This window comes from Ambystoma mexicanum, chromosome 4q (assembly GCF_040938575.1).
Source record: "Ambystoma mexicanum isolate Mex_15411 chromosome 4q, UKY_AmexF1_1, whole genome shotgun sequence".
NCBI lineage: Eukaryota > Metazoa > Chordata > Amphibia > Caudata > Ambystomatidae > Ambystoma > Ambystoma mexicanum.
In genome coordinates, this window is record NC_090928.1 from 112688597 (window position 1) to 112708854 (window position 20258).

The 20258-nt window shown below is 43.1% G+C and overlaps 1 protein-coding gene across 1 annotated transcript in view; it reads left to right on the forward strand.

Moving 5' to 3' along the window:
* Positions 1-1835: 1835 nt before the first annotated feature.
* The window catches only part of LOC138467516 (sodium/potassium-transporting ATPase subunit beta-1-interacting protein 2), a 798058-nt gene continuing 779635 nt past the window's right edge, over positions 1836-20258 (forward strand). Inside the window, exon 1 of the mRNA XM_069607611.1 lies at positions 1836-2032. Coding sequence (XP_069463712.1) covers positions 1847-2032 — 186 coding nt within the window. The 5' untranslated portion in view covers positions 1836-1846. The remainder of the gene's footprint in view (positions 2033-20258) is intronic.

Genomic DNA, 20258 nt, shown 5'->3' on the forward strand with positions numbered 1-20258 from the left:
CATCCATACCATGTACAGCAACTTTACAACACAGAAGAGTGATGGATAGAAACGTTTTTAATAAGCAGTGGCAGCATTCCAAACTAGTGTTTTTCTGTCTTCTGTACCATTACAGGAGGACACAAATTCTGGGAGGATAGCTCAGCAGCAACGTGCTCACCTTGGAAACAAGACGACACAAAGCAACACAGGTTCGATCCGCGGGTCAGCGCTTAGAAACCTCTGGTTATTAAGTGCATTATAAATGCGCAGCTAAGACATATTCCCGTAACAGCGCCTCGATGCCCACGGGCTGTGTGAGCACTTTAAAAATGCAAATAAATAAAACAATTAAAAAAAATATGCAAATAGGGCTTGATCCAACCCCAAAATGGGCATACCAGCCAATGTTGACACATCACATCTCTACTGGATGGGCCCAAAAGCAATCCAGGCATTTTACAGCCTCACTGAGCATCATCTACACGTAAGTGTTGCAGGAGGCATTGTAAGAGGCATAGGTATATACTCAGTCCTATACCCCAAGCATGCTGTGCCTAGAGACACAAGTTACATTTCAGTTTAAAGACACCAAAAGGAGCCAAAACATCTCTTGGGTTGCTTGTAGGCTTTTGCAAACGGGATATGCCATGATCTAATAATGTGTGCTGGTCTTGTTTTTATGGGGTCGCACCAAGGCTGATTTGCACATGGTTTCCCCCTGCTTTATTGGAACAAAAGGCAGAAAAATGATGACCAAGGATCACTGCCTAGAGCAATCGACAAACGTCACTCTTACAAAATGCCTTCTGCTCTTCAGGGGTAGAAGAATGAGTAGTGCCTGCTCAGTTACCACACTTCTACAAACCAATCATATAAGTAACATGGACACAGCTGAGAGAAATACCTCCTTCACCTTTTGTGGTAACTTTGCCAAGGGAAGGATATACTTTCAGAAGGGGTGTAAATGTGATCCAGCAGCAACCCAAACGGCAAACTACAATAGTCGCAAATAATCCATTGTTAATGCACATCAAAAAGCCAGGGCTTCTACACCCTTGCCAGGTGGCAATCTTTCACAGTCATGTTTCATTGGAAGTTTTTCCTTCCATCGTTTTTCAGTGTTTCACAAGCTGTTCTTGAGGCAACACCAGAAATGGCGATCCTGAAACTTGAACTGCTGTGCACAAATCTAATTATAAAAGTCTGTCTATAGTGTATCTTCACATGCAGGAATAGCTGCGAGTCCTTTGACAATCATGGAAGGGCAAACGCTTAGCTGGCAGGAGTGCAATAAAACAGGCGCAGAGGTCTCTGATGATTGAAGTCTAAAAGAAAAAAACAATAGGTTCTTGTGCTACTTTTCAGCTCACATCTGTGCCAGGTTTATGGCCAATATGCCTGTGGTGGGAAACACAACATCTATTTAGCAAACATGCTTTGTTTTCAGGATGTGTGGGTCTGATGCACACATTGCGAGTTGCAAGTTAATCTATGACTACACTCTGCTCCAAATCATCTGGAGAGTTGGAGCATCAGACCTTAAATGTGGACAGACTGAGCGGCTGGAGTTTGTTTGTCATTCTCTTTCGGCGAAAGCATTTTAATGGTGCATTTTTCAATGTTGTGTCTGCCAGAGAGGGCATTGCAAGTGGTATCCATGGATACATCATTACCTGGCGGGCTGCTGTTTACTCTCGATATTGATGTATTCCCTACTGAGGAAAGCGTGGAGGAGATGGACGCTAAGAACACTATAAACTGTTGTGATAAAATGTACAACAACATACAGGTAACATTTGAAACACGTTTTAAACTCCCTTGTTCACAGTGGTGTGCACTTACTTTCTAGGACACAGATCTTGTCATGACCTTCAATGTCTCTATGCATCGTTCCTGGTGGATGGAAAATGGGCCCGGCTGCTCTGTGACGTCGGTTACCCCCGCGCCAGACTGGGCACCGGAGGACCATCGCTACATCACTGTCTCCGAGTGCTTCCTGGATTACCAGTACATAGAAGTGGCCCACAGCGCCCTTCAGATCATCTTTGCAGTGAGTTATCTCTCTGTTATGTTTCAGTATCTTGATGTTATCCAGACATTTAGGGTTGTCATCACGATAAATCGATTTGAGGTTGATATCGTCCTCCATGCACTGCGCCTTATTTGCACGATTGGCCTTGCACAAGAGGGTCATGTAACATAATCCACTTGCTGAAAAGTGTAGATGAAATGAGTAAGACTTGTTCAATTTAATTTGAACTCCATTTGTAAGCAACTTTTCATTGCAATTTCATTAAGAGTAGTTCAGCGAGGCTTGATGGATAGGAAGCAGTGCCACTGTATGATTCCATATGTACATGAGATATTAACTCTGAGGAGATTTACACATAACAGATATGTGACGAAAGAAGGGGTGACACACATTGTCGCAAGGGACTAAAAGTGCCAGTGAGACTCGGTGGCAATGCAATTCTCATAACAAATTGAAATTTAAAAAATAACTGATGCAGGAGTAAAGTGTCATTTGTATCCTTTTGTATATGTAGGGGTTCGTATTGTGTAGACAATTCATCGAGGGCCATTTTACATTTTTTATTTACATTCCTTAGTGAAATTGGCTTCTGCAGAAGAATAAAATAAATAAACAAATGTCCGTATTATTATCATTTAGTTTCATGGAAGCATAACACTTAGTGGGCAGATGTTGGCATATCTAATGCTTGACAAAACGTATGCCAGTAACTGGTCGATGCGTCCAACCACAAACCATATTCACAAAGAAGTCAGATGGAGCCAGTGCTTCAGATAAGAGTCTGAAGTGGGAGCACTTTACTCACTATTATTTAAAGTTGGGAGTAAAATGATTTTTTAGGGAGTAAAAAAGTAAGTCCCATCCCTAAGGAGAGTATTTTCTAAGCGAGCTACATATGTTTTAACAGTAAAACAGAAACATGTTCTGTAATAAATATCTCTTTGCGCTTAATTATTCATGTGCATTAAAAGATACATTTGTAGCGCTTTGTATCAGGCTGTAATAAAAGTGTTTTCTTCCTGAGGCACTGCGTGTACTACTATTCCAAACATATCCCCAGAGCTCTGGGGGTGAATGCAGACAGTACAGGCACCTTATGCGTCTATTTACTACTTTTTTTTGTTGGGGGTATTTTTTACTCCCTATTTTTATTTTTTGGCAGTATTTGCCTATTTTAGGGAGTAAAAGCGTCTGATAGTTCCCTAATCTGTAGGGGTGGGATGACCTAAGTACTGCCTGAAAAAACGTGTTAGCCACACCCCATTCACAAAAATGTCCGGCTATTCCTCAGTGTGGTTATTGTGATGGCACACTGTAACTATGCTGGCAGAGGTTAGCGCAGTGTCAGAAAGGTATAAATGAAAACTGCACGCAAAACCATTTCAACTCATTTTTTCTTCTTGCGCCATACACCCCTTCCATTAACATACATGTGTATTCACTTTCACGCCACTCACACAGCAATAACATTTGGTCACAACGTTTTCTAAGAACATTTTCAACAATTCGAGTACACTGTTGGGGACGTGTACCTATTGTCCTTTCACACATGCCAGGGCATCCAGAGTTTCAGGACCGGCCCCTGGGAATGCCCCTCTTTTGCTGATTTACTGCACCGGTCCTCAAGGTTGTGCACATCAGTATAAACTTATGCCAAAAGAGAACCTTCTCTAGAGTCACACATTTCTTTTAAAATCTCGATTAAGTAATTCTTTGTGTAGGAAAAACGTACTCTTAGATACGTTACTACTTTGCCCATGCCTAAATCCGACCTACACCTGTACAAAACGTGCTGAAATGTCCCTAAAAAGGATGTTAGGTGTTCAACCTAACATTCAGCCAAACCCTTCGTTGTTAAAACATCTTCAGTGGCCCCGCCTTCCTTTTATAATGAATGCTAATTTTCCATATAAATTTCAAATTTTGACTTGCAACGCCCTTTTTCAACAGACTGCTGTACAGAAACCAGCACAGAGAAAGTAGGGTGGATACCAAAAAAAAACTGATGGCTGTCAGTAATGCTATCGGGTAACAATATTTCCCGTAGAATACGAGCTCCCTCTGATCACCCGCATTACTCCATCTAAACATGGAATTGCTTGCGCTCTTGTGGGCATATCAGCAGGACTGACCCATTGTAATCTGAAAACTAATGTTCAATGGGCATTTTATTTCCACCTGCTGCATTCTAGCATCTAGAATCAAATCATGTGGCTCAAGGCCACTTTCCCAAGCACTCGATTTGCACTTAGCTCATCTAAATGTTATCAAGAAAATGCTTTTCCATCTCCTGTACGTGAAAAAAGTAGAAAACCAATAAAAACAAAAACAATTAAAAAAACACATTTGGCACCTCCTAACATTTCTAACTTATAAAAAAAAATCATTAAAAACAAGAAACTTAAAAATTGAAGCCAAATATTGCATCAATATTTTCTTGTCCAACTTTTTGCTTCGACATTCGCTGTCCAAAACTCTTCTTTTGTAAGTGGAATTTCACAATTCAAAGAGCAATCGAGGTTTTGCTATTTTCTTCCACCTGCCTTACCTCAGGCCCCTCCTACTAATCCTCTGCAAACTGTCCCCTGCCATCTGTCCCTCACAAGTCAAAATGTGTTTAACTTCCCATCCCTCTCACCTTAAGGGGGCCACCTGGCCACTCTCCTCGCACGTGCCTCCTGTGACCTAGGCACAAAACTGCTGTAACACCTGTGAGCACTACTCTAGGCATAACCTATGACCTAGGTGCAAAACTGCTGGAAAATATCTAAATGGATACACTGAAACTAATGAATTAAAACCAAGAGAACTTTGATTCACTAATAGGTGACCATTGTAAATGATTGAAGAAAGAAAGTTGCAACCAATTGTTTATATTAAAGCGCACAGGCTAAACATCGTATCCCAAACTTATACCATTTAAGGCATAACTTCTTTGCCTCCCTGTGACATTGCTCTCTTCTTCAATATCAGTGGTTTCCAGAACCATGTGTTTCTGTGCCTGGTTTCTGTAACTCACCATCACTATGATTCTCAGAGTCATTTGATGCGGGTGATGGAGACCAGGCCCTTTGCATATCCCACCCCACTACACTGTGTGTTGCAACTCCTGGGTCATCATTCTCCTCTGCACTCTGCGTTGTTTCTCCTAGCTCAACATGTACTCTACAGGGTATACGAGTTATCCTCCTGTCTCATTATGCTGTGGTTTGTCGGCCCCAACCCACCCGTTGAGCCATTCTGACTCTCTCCTCTCGTGTACCTACTCCTCTGATCGCAATACCTACTCAGGTACAACTGAATATTGCTCAGCAGGTATTGCTGGAAGCAATATTATGCACTTCAGGGTATTGCACAGACTTCTGCCCTCCCCCATTCATAGAGCAAATGAAGTGGCTGATGAGAAATGCCCTCTAGTCACATCCCTTCACCTCCTCCTGGAGTGTTTTCGTGGTCCAGATATATTGGTCCTCATAATTGTTGTTTTTCCTTCTTCTGACCACAAAGGTCACGTGGGTGTAGGGTTGAGTTTTTAAAGGGAAATAATGTATTTTGTTTTATATCATTCATCTGCATTCATTGGGATATTCTACATTCATTGGGATATTCTTTAACGCAGATATCAATACAGAGGCACAGACCTCTTACACTGTGAAAAACTGCAATTACTATTTCAAGTTGATGAGGAACATTAAACCACTCATCTCTCAAGAGAACTGTGCATCGATTGGCAGGGCCATCATTTTATCACGTATTGACTACTGCTGATAGGGGCTAAAACTAAATGTACCCAGCGGTTGCAAACTCTCCAAAGCGATGCAGTTACAATCAGTAAGGGCATCCCAGGAAAGCGCACATATCTCCACAGGGAGGGAATCACTACACAGGCTCGGCTCCACTTCCAAGGGTTTATGGTCATGTCATCTAAAACCGTTGCATCTAATGACATTCCATCGAAGTTTTTCCATCTAAAATATTTACATCTAACGCATTTTTTTTTCTTTTTTTCGGGAGTCCCCCAAGCCCCTTTTTTTACCCTTTAAAATGCACCTGAACAAAAATTAACCCTTTAACCTCCAAAAATATGCATTAGATGGAAATTGTTTAGATGGAAAGAATGTGATGGAATGCATTAGATGCAATGGTTTTAGATGCAATGACCAGATACCACTTCAAAGCAGCCAATATCGTCCATAAGTGTCTTCATGGTCAGGCCGCTAAGCATCTAAAGATCTGCACATTCCCTTATGTCCCCAACCAGGTGCTAAGATCGGCCAATTTGGGAATAATTAAATCGCTCAGGTTCTGAAAGGCCAGAGAATTTGTTCGAGCTTTCCCGACTAGGGCAGCACAGACCTGGAATAGGCTTCCAAGCAAACTCTGGCTGGAAAAAAACATCAACAGCTCCCACGCCCAATTGAAAACGTTACTGTTTAAAGGAGTTAACTAGCACCACCCAGCATTCTCCTGAGACTGCCACATAAATGTTCAGTCCTATCGAATAAATGTCCTTCATTTCTATGTGTGCCCTGATGCCTGAGGGTTCCCGGTGCTATCTAAGTAAATAAATAAATACAAAATCCACATTCCGCTATGGTTTCATCAAAATTGTCATTATTTTACTTTTTATGATATGGGTACTGTTCAAACACTCATTAAGTGGTTGTGTAAGAGCGCGATAGAAATAAAATATCAATCAATTAACCAAATAAGACGTGATTTGACACATGCAGGTGCTCTGTTAACTAAATTGACAAAGACTAGCCAAACCTTCATGGGCCAATGACTGGATCTGAGTGACGATATTATCTGATAATTAAAATGTAATCCCAAGCTGTGGTTGTGCTTATAAAATATTGCTTTATAATAATCCAATTCCAAGAGATTTACACTTCATGGACATTTTTTAATTCAAAATAAGGCACTTTAATTGCAACATGCAAGCATTCAAAGTCATCAGTATTTTTCAAACAGATGCATGCCCAACTTTACAAAATACATGAACATAAATGTCTTTGTATGTACTCCAATACAGTTATCATTGAAAAGAAAAGAAACATTTGTCACCGATATTTGGTACAAAAGATCATTTTCATCTACAACATGTGGCTTAGGGCCATTACAAATTGACCATGCATAACGAAGAAAATAGAACGAGAGATCAATAAGTCATTCTTAGCTATGCAATCTATAATCTTCCCACTTTTGATATCAGTATTTGAAATCATAATAACATTATTTTTTCAAATAAAAACAGTGCTCTACATTCATGTTTAATATTATTATTAATATTAATATTATTATGATTGTATTTATTGAGCACATACCTAGCTTCTAGAAACAATGGTGTGCTTTCCAGGGGTATACAACAATGCAGATACACAACGCCGTGCTTCACAGAAGTATTCAAGAGCTGTATATATTTGTAAGTGCTTCCCCATCTGCTGCTCGAATGCAATCCTTCCCTGGATAATTATCTTAACACACTTCCAGAGTTGTTGTATATTACACAGAAGTTCTACCTCAAAAGGGAAGCACTTACAAATATATAAAAGGGAGTTTCCAACCTTGAAGTTGGATTTTTGTGAGGTTCCAATATATCTGAACTACAAAACTGCCAGTGCGTCCGCATCACTATTCTCATCTGAGGCTGTTCCTTAAAGCTGTATTTCTGTGACATTCCAATACATCTGAACTTCAAAACAAACTGCCAGTGGGTCTGCATCACTGATCTCATCTGAGGCCGTCCCTGGTATGGACATTGAGGCCCTCAAGGGACCAAACCATTAAGTAGCTCCTCCCACATGTTCCCACCCATTACAATGGCAGTTGCTTCATGCAATTTTTTGCCAGATTTGTAAAAACAAAACAAAATCATGTGGACTGCCAGCTAGCTGGTTTGCTTACATTTGCATTTATCTCTCCTCTCTTGAGATAAAGGTTGCTTGTTTTCAGATAACGTCTGAGAAGGCCTTTGCCGGCGCCAGCCAGTAGTCTCCTCTGAAACTCTGCCCCTCCTTGCTGTCTTTACTGACCTCCTTTGTACTGTGTGATAGAAGTCAACAGCTGAATTGGAAGCCCGACTTGATTGCAAAGTCCCCAGTTTATTTCCAAATGTCCAGGGAGAGCATCAGTCTTGCCTCTTCTTTATACAGCCAGGCGTGGGTTTCTCTTGCCGGCCAGGAAAAAAGGCCAGCCTTCACCATCAAAGCTCAAATTCCTGAGGGTGAAAACCACGAAATACCCCCTCCCTGGTCTCATTCCACTTTTTGTTATTGCTTGGCATTGCATATATATTTCATACGCCTCTTTAGGCGCCCTTCCAATCAAGGCCTCGTTCCTTAACACAATGATAATTCACTTGTCACATGACATTTTGGCCACCCACCTCCAGGCGTCACAAGACATTAATACTGTGTGATGAACATTCCATTCTGCACAAAATGGCTCTGGGCACGTTCAACCGTAGTATAATATACATGTTCCATAAATCGTACTTCCCTGGATTCTGTAAGCATAAGCTCGCAAATAAGGCATGGCTTGTGTTCCTTGCACCATCCTTTCTTTGGCCAACGTCCATTGTAGCAGAGTCTGTCATTTGTCATTTCTGCTGCCAGAGTCCCTTGTTTAAATGGTCAACACAATTTCTTTTCTGCAACGGATAACAAAATGCTGATCAGTTTTACATCTCATTTCTCATTTTATTAATTCATAGTAAGCCCTCTGTAGCTTTGTAGAAGTACCAATCGTTAGGTCTGAGATGTTAGCCATGTGTAACTCTCACTTTCACATCTTCCTTCTCAGCTTAGCAGAGCAGGTGTCAGCCCTCTGGTAGTAGATTAGTGGCATCAATACACCTCCAGTATTTCTCTTTATATTCACAAATAAAGGTGTTTATATTGCTAACTGTTAAACGTTCATCTGACAACAGCTTTCTTACCTTTGCTGCCCATATGGCAGTACTCCATTCATCTTTGACCTTTTTTCGTGACAGTTTGTCAGACAGGGCGGTCACTGGCAAGTGCTAAGTGTTCCCTAATGCTAAGATGGTGTGCTTAGTTAAAGCCACTTGTGAGATATATTTTCATTAATATATGGCTACTACTGCAGATGAGTGACTTAATGTAATACAGTCCCACTCCCCAATTCTGGAAAAGTAACAGCCGATTTCATCAAAACTAGAATGAATTTAAAACAAAGGAATTAAAGATGAAATCACAGCAAATGTGGTCTCCAGATGTATGCAGCGGAAGTCGCCAGAATGTTACACAATCGCAAGACACCTGGTCTTCAAAAAAAGCCAATGAACTACCGGCATTAATCTCACTACTTTGTTTGTTTGTTTATTTGTGTGTTTTATTATTTATAATGCGCAGTTATACCCAGCGGTATCAGGGCACAGCATTTACAAGAATATGCAAAGCTTAGTTACAAAATATAAAATGTACATGTTGGCAGAGGGAGAATATACAAAGCAGAAGAAGAAAACAGTCAATATATACAGTATATACAAAGTAAAAAGTGGGCACACGAGGTTACACAGTGTGCGGATCGCATGAAGGGATAGCCTTGGCACTTAGCTATCTTGGTGGTCCTTCAGTTTCTGCCATGAGACTACCTTAGAACGGAAATTCAGGTAAGACATGTCTACTCTAAGGTTGGGAGGCAAAGAGTTCCATAATTTGGATGCTTTTACTGGGAAGCTGTTACCTCCTATGGTGGCAAGTTTGAAGTTTGGGACAGAGAGGCAGTCTTTGTATGCAGTTCTGAGGGGTCTTGAGGAGGCTTGTCTATGGAATCTGTTAATCAAGTAGATCGGGGCGGCATTGTTAAGAGATTTGTAGGTAAGTGAAGCCGTTTTTAGGAGAATTTTATCTCTATTGGAGAGCCAGTTGTTCTGTTGGTTGAGTCCTGAGATGTGCTCTCTTCTGGAGGTGCCTAGGGCTGCTCTCAGGGCGTTGTTCTGGAGAGATTGTAACCTGCTAGTGGTAGCCTTGGAGGTTCCCAGGTAAAGGGCGTTACAGTAGTCAAGGCGGGATAGTATAAGGGCTCTAGCGAGTGTGAGGCAGCTAGTGTCTGACAGAAATGGTTTAGCTGAGCGGATTAATTTGCACGTATATGCAGATGAGGATGCCAGGGAACTCAGTTGTCTTTTGAAGGAAAGGTTAGAATCCAAGTAGAATCCTAATGTTTTGACCTCCTATCCAACTTTGATATTGTTCCCATCTATCATGAATGAGTTGTAGGCCGGGCTGAGTTTCTTTAAACGGTGCGTAGTTCCCAGGATGATAAGCTCAGTTTTCTCATCATTCAGGCATAGTCCATGAGTGGCCATCCATGCCTGGATGATGATGTACACCCTATTTAGCAAGGCCAAATCCTTTCCATAATCTCCAGAAAGCGGAAGGAGGATCTGGGTATCATCTGCATAATTAGTGCAGGTGATACCAAGATGATCCAAATAATTGAAAAGGGGCTTGGTAAATATGTTGTACAGTGTGGGGGAGACGCAGGAGCCCTGTGGGACACCACAGGTAATGAGTATGGGGTCTGCTGCAGCTGTGGGAGAAAAGACCCTCACAGTTCTTCCGTTGAGGAATGAGGTGATCCATGTAATGGCCTCGGGAGAGAAGTGTGCTGCTGTGTGGAGATGTGACCATAGGACAGAATGGTTGACCAAATCGAAAGCTGCAGATAGGTCAAGGAGGAGGAGCAAGGCATCTTGTCCTTTGTCCCTGAGTGTATCAATCTGAGCTTTCAGGTCGATGAGTGCAGTCTCAGTCCCATGTTGAGGGCGGAACCCTGATTGTCTGGATCCTAAAAGGTGGTGTTCTTCCAAGTGCTTCTGTATTTGTACGTAGGCAACCTTGTCTAGGATTTTTAGTAAGAAGGGAACAGTCGTTATGGGTCGGCTATTGGTAGGTATGGCTGGGTCAAGAGTAGGTTTTTTTAGTAAAGGAAGTACCCAGGATTGTTTTAGATTAGTTGGGGTGGAGCCAGTAGTGAAGGAGGCATTGATCAGTTTAGTGATGAAGGGTGAAAGGTCACGGGCGGCATCTTTGATGAGCTGTGCTGGGCATAGATCTCCCTGGCAATTGGAGGGTTTCAAGGACAAGATGATTTTTTCTACGTCGAGAGTATTGACTTTAGAAAACTTGAAGTGGGTAGGGTCTGTGGTCGTGCGCTTATCCAGACTTTTGGATTGGAGCATGTCTTTTAAGGCAGCATTTTTGCTGGAGATTTTGCTTTGAAGGTTCACAATCTTATTTGCCAAGGCATTTTGAATTTCTGAACTCCAATTTTTACCTTTTGTGCAGTTGTCAGGGGGTAGTATAGGGGTTTCTACTTCTTTAAGTATAGAGAAGAGTTCTTTCATATTAGATTTAGCTTGGGATATGCGAGAGTCAAAGGAGGTTTGTTTGGCCAGGTAGATTTCTTTTTTGTAAAGTAAGGCTAGTTTAGAAAGTTTAAGTTTGTTCACGGCTGTAGGGGATTTTTTCCAGGTAGCCTCGCAGTTCCTCTTTTGCTGCCTTAGGTTTTTGAGGTGTGGGTTGTACCATTTGTTAAGGTGCAGTTTCGGTTTGCTAGGTCTGAGTTTAAGTGGGGCGATGAGGTCCAACGAGGTAGCCATGACCTTGCTGTATTCTTCAACCAGGATCTCTGGATCAAAGTTGTCGGGGAGTGTGTTAAGTGTGGGGAGTAAATTCGGGATGAGTCTTTCTAATGTAATGTTTGTTCTTCTTATTTCTGGTGAGAGTGGGGGGGCCGTAGTGATGGGCGGAGGTGGGGGTGTGTCAGTAGATAGCAAGAACGATACCAAGTGGTGGTCAGTCCAGACTAATGGTGAGATTTTTGTGATGTTTGCTAGGCAGTTGTGGTCGGCCACCCAATCAAGTATTCTACCTTTTGAATGGGTAGGTGCCATACTTCTTTGCGCAAAGCCTAGTTCGGCAAGAGTGGTGACTATAGGACTGGCTGTTAGTCTGTCAGGTCATTGTAGCCCATGTTAAAGTCCCCTAATGTGAGAACTTGAGAGGAGCTTTTAAGGTTGCTGGATAGAATGGCATTGAGGTCTTCCTCAAAGGTGCCGATGGGGCCTGGCGGGCGGTAGATCAAATGGATATTGAGGGTTTGGGTGTTAGTGATTGGGACTTTGACTGATAGTGTTTCACAAGAGAGGACATTGATAGGAGTTACTAGTCTCATAGGCAGACTACATTTGTGTATAATGGCGACACCCCCTCCTCTGGAGTTGGGGCGATCTTGCCTCAGGATGGAGTAGTTATCTGGGACTGCTAGCATAAGCATGGGGCCTACTGCAGGGTGTAGCCAGGTCTCGGTAATAGCCAGGAAATCAAGATCGTCTTTGAGGATCAAATCTGCGATTTCTGTGGCGTGAGCTACTAATGATCTGGCATTGATCAGTGCTCCCTTGATTTTAGGGTTGTCTGTGTTTTTGGTGGTAGTTATATGGTGTTTGTTCTTTGTTGATTCGAGAGTGCCCTGATTGGGGAAGTTATGTGGGGATCTGGGGATGAAGTTGTGTGGTGGATTAGAAGTTTTAATGTAAGAACTAGATCGAGGCGGCTGCCCGATGGACTTCTGTGAGGTGGGCAGAGAGCGAGCGAGAGGCTCATAAATTTTGGCTAGTCTAGCTCTAAGTCCTAGTTTCCTGTCAGTGGTAGTACGAGGGAGACTGGTGGGTGGTATCTGAGGGTAGATTGAGTCAGAGTAGGGTACCTGGTCAATGGACATGGTTGGAGAAGGCATGTTGGATATATGTGGAGCCATCTTAAACTCAATTGCAAAGTTTAGGATGATTAGGATGCAGGCAAGCAAACTAGTAATGGATGGGCACATTCTGCGTATTTTATTTTATTTATTTATTTATTTGCATTTGTTAAGCGCACTTGCAGCCCATGAGGCATCGAGGCGCTGTTACAGAGGATACACAGATTTAAGATTACATTCGGGTGCAGGAGGCTCTTAGTTACAGGTTAGCAGGAATATATGCAGAAACAGGTTAAGGTCATACAAAGAGTCTGGTTTTGATAGCCTTGCGGAAGGCTAGGTGTGACTCGATGAGTCTGAGGTGAGGTGGCAGGGCATTCCAGTGTGTGGCTGCTAGGGTGGGGAAACTGGAGCCACCAGCACGCACTTTCCGCGAGGTAGGCCTGACAATGGTGTTGGCGTAGAGAGATCTAAGTGGTCTTGTGGCGGAGTGCCTGGTGATTCTGTTCGTCAGGTAGGGGGGGGCAAGCTCGTGAATGCATTTGTGGGTGATGGCAAGAGTTTTAAAGACAATTCTTTCTTTAACAGGGAGCCAGTGCACTTGCCTTCTGATTTCGGAGATGTGGTCTCTCCTTGCGGTGCCGGTGGCTGCCCTTAGAGCATTGTTTTGGGCTAGCTGAAGTTTGGCGATGTTTTTTTTGGAAGTCCCGACGAGAAGGGCGTTACAGTAGTCAAGTCTTGATCCGATGATGGCCCTGGCAATCGTGAGGCTACTTTGACGGGCAAGGAAAGGCCTGGTTGCGTTGATGACTTTGGTGTAGTAGGCTGAGGAGGCGGCGATGGCATTAACCTGTCTGTCCATCGACAGGTCGGAGTCAAGGTAGACTCCGAGTGTCTTAATATGGTTAGAGACTTTAATTGGAATATTATCAATGGTGAAGGAGGTGTACTGTTCTCCGAGATTGCCGATGGTGAAAGGTGAGCCAATAAGGAGGAGTTCGGTTTTTTCACCATTGAGGCAAAGCCAATTCTCCGCCATCCAGGATTGGATGGTAGAGTAGATAGAGGAGAGGGTGTTGGAGTCCGCTAGGTAGTCGCCTGTGAGTGGGATGACTACCTGCGTATCGTCTGCATAATTGGTGTATGAGATACCCAGGGAGTCCAGGATGCTGAACAGTGGCCTCGTGAAGAGGTTGTAGAGAGTGGGTGCGATACAGGAGCCCTGGGGGACACCGCAGGTGAGGAGGCTGGGGGTGGCAGCAGCAACTTCAGAAAAGACTTTCATGGCCCTTTCTTTGAGAAAGGAGGTGACCCATTGGCAGGCTTTAGGGGAGAAGTTGGCTTGTGTGGCTAGGTGGTGACACAGGGTATTGTGGTCGACCAGATCGAACGCAGCAGAGAGGTCAAGGAGCAGTAGAAGGGCCGGTTTGCCTGCGTCTCTGAGATCGTCCATTTGGTTTTTCAGGTCTAGGAGGGCCGTTTCAGTGCCATGGCGAGGGCGGAAGCCAGATTGTCGTAGACCGAGGAGGTGGTTGTCCTCTAGGAACTTCTGGACTTGCAGGTAAGCTGCTTTGTCCAAGATTTTGAGAAGGAACGGTACAGTCGTAATGGGCCTGTAGTTCCCCGGGACGGTTGGGTCAAGAGAAGGTTTCTTGAGAAGCGGGCGAACCCAGGCTTCCTTAAGTCCTGGTGGAACATGGCCTGATTGGAAGGATGAGTTGATGAAGGCTGTGAGGAAGGGGGCTAGGCTGGGTGCGGAATCCTTGATGAGGCTGGCGGGGCATGCATCCCCTTTACAATTGGAAGGTTTAATGGAGTTGAGCAGGGTGATGACCTCTTGCTCTGTGATGTTTTTAAATTCGAACAGCGGGGAGGACGTGGTCTTGGTGGCTGGTTTAGCATGCATGTTCGCTATAATCTCGGAGAGGGCTTTTTGGTGGCCACGAATTTTACTTTGGAGAGTGTTGAGCTTCTCAAGCATGGCAGAGGTAGAGGTGAGAGTGTTGGTGGGTTAGGGATTGGCTTAGTTAGCACCAGTTGGACCAGAGTGCCGTTATGGTGAGGCCGGGGATAGAAGTTCCACAATTTGAATGAAATGCTCTGAGGTTGCACTAAGGATACCAACTAATATCCGAAATGTGGCAAAGAGGCTAATCATGCATCTAGATTCAGAATGAGGTATTGAGTCTAAAAGCATCCAAATTCGAAATGAGGCAAAGAGACTAACATGCATCTGGAATTGAAGCGAGGCAATGAGGCTAATATGCATTTGGATTCGAAATAAGGAAATTAGTCTAAAAAGCATCTGAATTTGAAATGAGGCAAGGCAGTGAGTCTAAAAAGCATCTAAAATCAAATAAGTCAATGAGTCTAAAAGCATCTAAATTCGAAATGAGGCAAAGAGACTAACATGCATCTAGATTCGAAATGAGTCTAAAAAGCATCTAAAATCAAATAAGTCAATGAGTCTAAAAGCATCTAAATTCGAAATGAGGCAAAGAGACTAACATGCATCTAGATTCGAAATAAGGCAGTGAGTCTAAAAAGCATCTAAAATCAAATAAGTCAATGAGTCTAAAAGCATTTAAATTCGAAATGAGGCAAAGAGACTAACATGCATCTAGATTCGAAATAAGGCAGTGAGTCTAAAAAGCATCTAAAATCAAATAAGTCAATGAGTCTAAAAGCATCTGAATTCGAAATGAGGCAAAGAGACTAACATGCATCTAGATTCGAAATAAGGCAATGAGGCTACAATGCATAGGACACCAACTGGTTCAAATGTGGCAGAAGGGTTAGGATACATGGAACACCTCTAAATTCGGGATTAGCGGTCAAATGGGCAGGCCTAGTCTAGAGAGACATGTGTGATGGGCTAAGTTAATTAGTATACAGAGGTTCACATACAATGTGTTACAATTACACAAAAGGGTTGTCTTGGTGCACAAGTCGGTAGTAAGGAGAGCAGGTGTGCGCACATAGGCAGAGTCATAGTGTTCATACGATTTTCGTAAGGAGTCAGTAGTGGTAGCAGGGTGTCAGAATGGCGTTGAGACATAGGTTACCTTGTTGGACGGGGAACGTGGTGCCAGAAGGTCTAGTAGACAGGATCGCACGTATACACACTCATTTACATAACCATTTCCATATACATATTAAGGTCTGAATAAATAAATTGTTCTAATTGTAACTTTAAAGGAATGGTTCAGTCAAAAGATATTATTGTCCCTATGGGTCGGCCATGTGCTTTTAATCATAATTTGATCGATCGTACAAACATTTCCTATGCATCTTACCTGAGTTTTCGTCTGTTGAACACAAGCAAAATCAGGCAGCAGGGCGCAGCCATTTTGTGATAATCCTATCATTTGCCGCATCGCCCTGGGTGACCTGCATTTGCGGCACTAAATCATATCTCCGCCCCTGAGCCTGACATCACTAGACGCGTACTGGCCATTTCACAACACCAAAGCACGTCTCGTGCAAACATTCTCTGCGCCTCAGCTAATGACGTGTCGCCATGGAAACGGCAGGAAGCCTCTTTCCTCGACAACTATAAACAGAGCGTTTCACAACACACAACAGCAGATTTTCTTTTCCATTCCTCTCGCTGTATTTCTTTGAGTATTCTGTGACTTGTTTCTGTGCTCTGGTCAGCTACCTTCGTTGCTTGTAGCCCGTGTGAACAGATCCCAGTACGACCGCTATAAATTATTTTCATTCCTTTACCACACAATGGCAACAATAATGCCCTACCTGTACGAGCCTGAGTATTCCGAGGAGGAATTACTGGAAAGAGCAAGCTCTGTAGACGATCGGGATTTGGACAACAGTTGGGCGGACTTTTCAACAGTTGAAGAGCCTGGGCCTAGTCGCAAGGACGGCGTTTCTACCTGGTGTACCTGCAATCGGTGCGCGCTAATGCCAACTGAGGTGGAGAACTTCTGCTGCCGAGAAAACTCTGAATGCTTGTCCTACATATCGCAAGGCGATCCACAGCCGCAATGAATTACCGAGCTGCCGGACTTCACGGCAGTCTGTCTCACACGGTCCGTGTTGAGGATTTTGATGGTGCTTATGCACGAACTTCGTGCAAAAGTTCGCCCTCGTAATCCAAGTAACAAGTAAATGTAGTCTGGTTGTGATGTCAATTAGGCCACTACTATTTCACGGTTGTCCCCTATGTTCTCGTAACTTCAAGATATCATTGTAATTTCCGTTTAGTCTTGCAATTCTCTAGTAATAGTCGCATAAAAGTCATTCAATATTGTGCAGTGTCTAGTTAGCATTTGTCCTGGCAAAAATGCCATTGCATACAAGAATTGTCATTGACAACCAAGGTTTAATACACTTATCTTGGCTATTTAAAAACAGATTGTATCTTTCTCTTTCATAGGTGGTACCGACTGGTGGCCTATCGTTCGTACATTGGTGGCTACATGGGAGGCTTGGACACCGCGTTCGACGAGTAATACCAGCCTGTGTCGCTGGCGCCATTAGACAAACTTTCCCCAGCGACAGTGGTCAGTACAGGGGATTTTCCCTCGCCGAGCTGCAACCAGACCTTTACAATATGTAGTATTTTTGTGCCATCAAAATAAGAAACCAAATAAAACACAACATATTTTTTATCAATGGTTGTTTCAGTTTTTAAGTGAATCAAGTGTGTTTCCATTCAGCAGTGTTCTGGTGCCTTGTTTGCACGCCTCCCGGCCCATCCATCCCACCCCCCACTATCAAAGGCAGTTCGCACCAATGGATGTGCGCTGCCATGGGGGGCTGTCAGGGGCGCAAACGGCCTAGGTGCCAAACAACATGTACACTTCAAAAGGTATCCCACGCCCAGGGGCCATTGCTCACATGGCCTCCTCAGACCCTGTGTCTCCAGGCAGGCCTCCCCTGAAGCAGACCATGCCCCTGCAATCCACATAAGTGTGTCTCCATTAGGCAGTGTTCCGTTGCCTTGTCTGCACGCCTCCCGGCCTATCCATCCCACCCCCCCACTATTAAAGGCAGTTCGCACCAGTGGATGTGCGCTGCCATGGGGGGCTGTCAGGGGCGCAAACGGCCAAGGTGCCAAACAACATGTACACTTCAAAAGGTATCCCACGTCCAGGGGCCATTGCTCACATGGCCTCCTCAGACCCTGTGTCTCCAGGCAGGCCTCCCCTGAAGCAGACCGCGCCCCTGCAATGTACATAATGCCACGACATATACACGTCATTCATTCACAAACACACCCCTTTTTGTTATTCTTTATAAACCACGGAAATTTACCATGAGAACATCCTTGAACACTGCAAGTCAACTCGTGAACGTGCTACTCTGTGACCGCTTCGAGTGAACTCGTCAGTGTGCTACCTGTGAACATCTCCCTGTTCTCCTGCCACTAATTACTCTGCTTGCTGAATCCAACTGTTTGTTGGTCAAGGTAAGGACATGTATCCTAATCATATCTCCTTCCTTTGTAAATGTATATCTATTCCGAATTATCTAACTCCGTAGTGCTATGTTAATTTGTATCATTGCTATTGACTTGAGTTTCTTTTGTTATGTTATTGGTATATCAATTTTTATCATTGTCAATAGGCATCGTATTGCATCCTTCGTGGGCCGTGCCTATAGAATAAGCATGTTTAATTTTCGTGCATGATAGAACATTCAAGGGACTAGTAACATGTTCTGATTTTCAACACATCAATGAATCATTTGTGAAATGTATCCTATAATACAGCCGTACACGCTGCACTGGTTTTGCTGTGGTGCCCAAAAGAAAGCGTGCATCGAACAATGGATGGTCCAATTCATTCTTTCGCACATGCTTATGCAAAATAATTTTCTAATAATGTTGACCTTTATTTTGCAGAATTTACAACAATGCCTGCATGTTCTATTTTCGGTTGCCCTTCGAAGCCCCATGACAAATCCGAAGGCATTACAATGCATGTATTCCCTAAGACTGTTGATCGAATAAGAGATTGGGTCAGACGTTGCGGATATCCACTGGAAGACCTTGAAAGTAGAGTCAACCAAGTCTTGGAGGACAAGAGGGGTCATCAAGACTGCATCTGCAGCCTGCACTTCTCACCGGATATGTACGACACATCCTTGTATACAAAGAGGAATCAACCGAGAACAACTTGGAAATTGCTCCCAAACGCTATTCCGACTTTACTCGTGAAAATGCCGCCACAGGTGAGTCACGCTTCCGGATTTAGCTTTACGCCTGTATTTTCAGTGTAAATGCCACTTATAGTACTTTCAATATTTATGTGATTGAATAGCTCTTGAAATAATGACTTTTTGGCTAAACATCAGTTCTTGTTTTGTAGAACCCACTTAGAAAAATGATTTATGGGGATGGATAACTATGCTATATTGTGCGTTTCAATAAGTGTCATTATCTCTTATTCAGTCTCTTAACATGCCATTTTGTAATGTTGGAATTTCTAAATCGAATAACTTTACCACTCCATGACTATCCACCGAATAGGAGGGAACAAGATTCAACATCCATGTCTTGCCTGGAGTCATCACCCACTTCGAGCGCGTATCAGGTAATCTTACCCAGCTATTTTGTTCAAGACTGCATTATGTACGGAATTCTAGATAATGTGATCATATTTTTGCAATGTATAATTGCATTACACAATGTTTCTTTACCACTTTACTGTTGATAAGTACATATGTGGTCTTTCAAAATTGTGTGTCCCGTTTCCAATCTTTTCGACATCACTAATGAAAGTACTGTGTTTCAGGGAGATGCTGAAGCGTCCACTACAATACGAACACCCCTCGTAGTAGATCCGGTGTCAGAGGTATGGGTCTTCATAGCTCAATAGGACAAGATAATCTGATCATATTTTCGCAACTTATCATTGCATTGCACAATGTTTCTTTGCCACTTTACTGTTGATATGTACCTTTTTCGTCTTTGTCCCGTTTCCAATCTTTTCAACCTTACTAATGCAAGTACTATGTTTCGGGGAGATGCTGAAGTGTCCACTACAATCCGAACACCCCTCGCAGTAGATCCGGTGTCAGGTGTATGGGTCATCATAGCTCACTAGGACGAGATAATCTGATCATATTTTCGCAACGTATCATTGTATTGCACAATGTTTCTTTGCCACTTTACTGTTGATATGTACCTTTGTCATCTTTGGCCTGTTTCCAATCTTTTCGACCTTACTAATGCAAGTACTGTGTTTCAGGGAGATGCTGCAGCGTCCTCTACAATTACATTATCCATTGTGAGTGACCATACAGTTGCTCCGGAGCCAGAGGTATGCGCACTGACAGTACCATTGAATAAAAGAAAGTCGGTCTAATTAGATGTGTAATGCCAATGGCTTATTTTAAATGGATACTAATTTTTGTAGGGATGTATACAAGATCCGTATATTGAACCGGAGACAGTTTGCTGATGTTAGAGTAAAGAACGTTTCAAAGAAAAGAAATAAAAATAAGGTTAGTTATAAACACTTTCTATTGTTGGCAAAAGTTTTGTGCC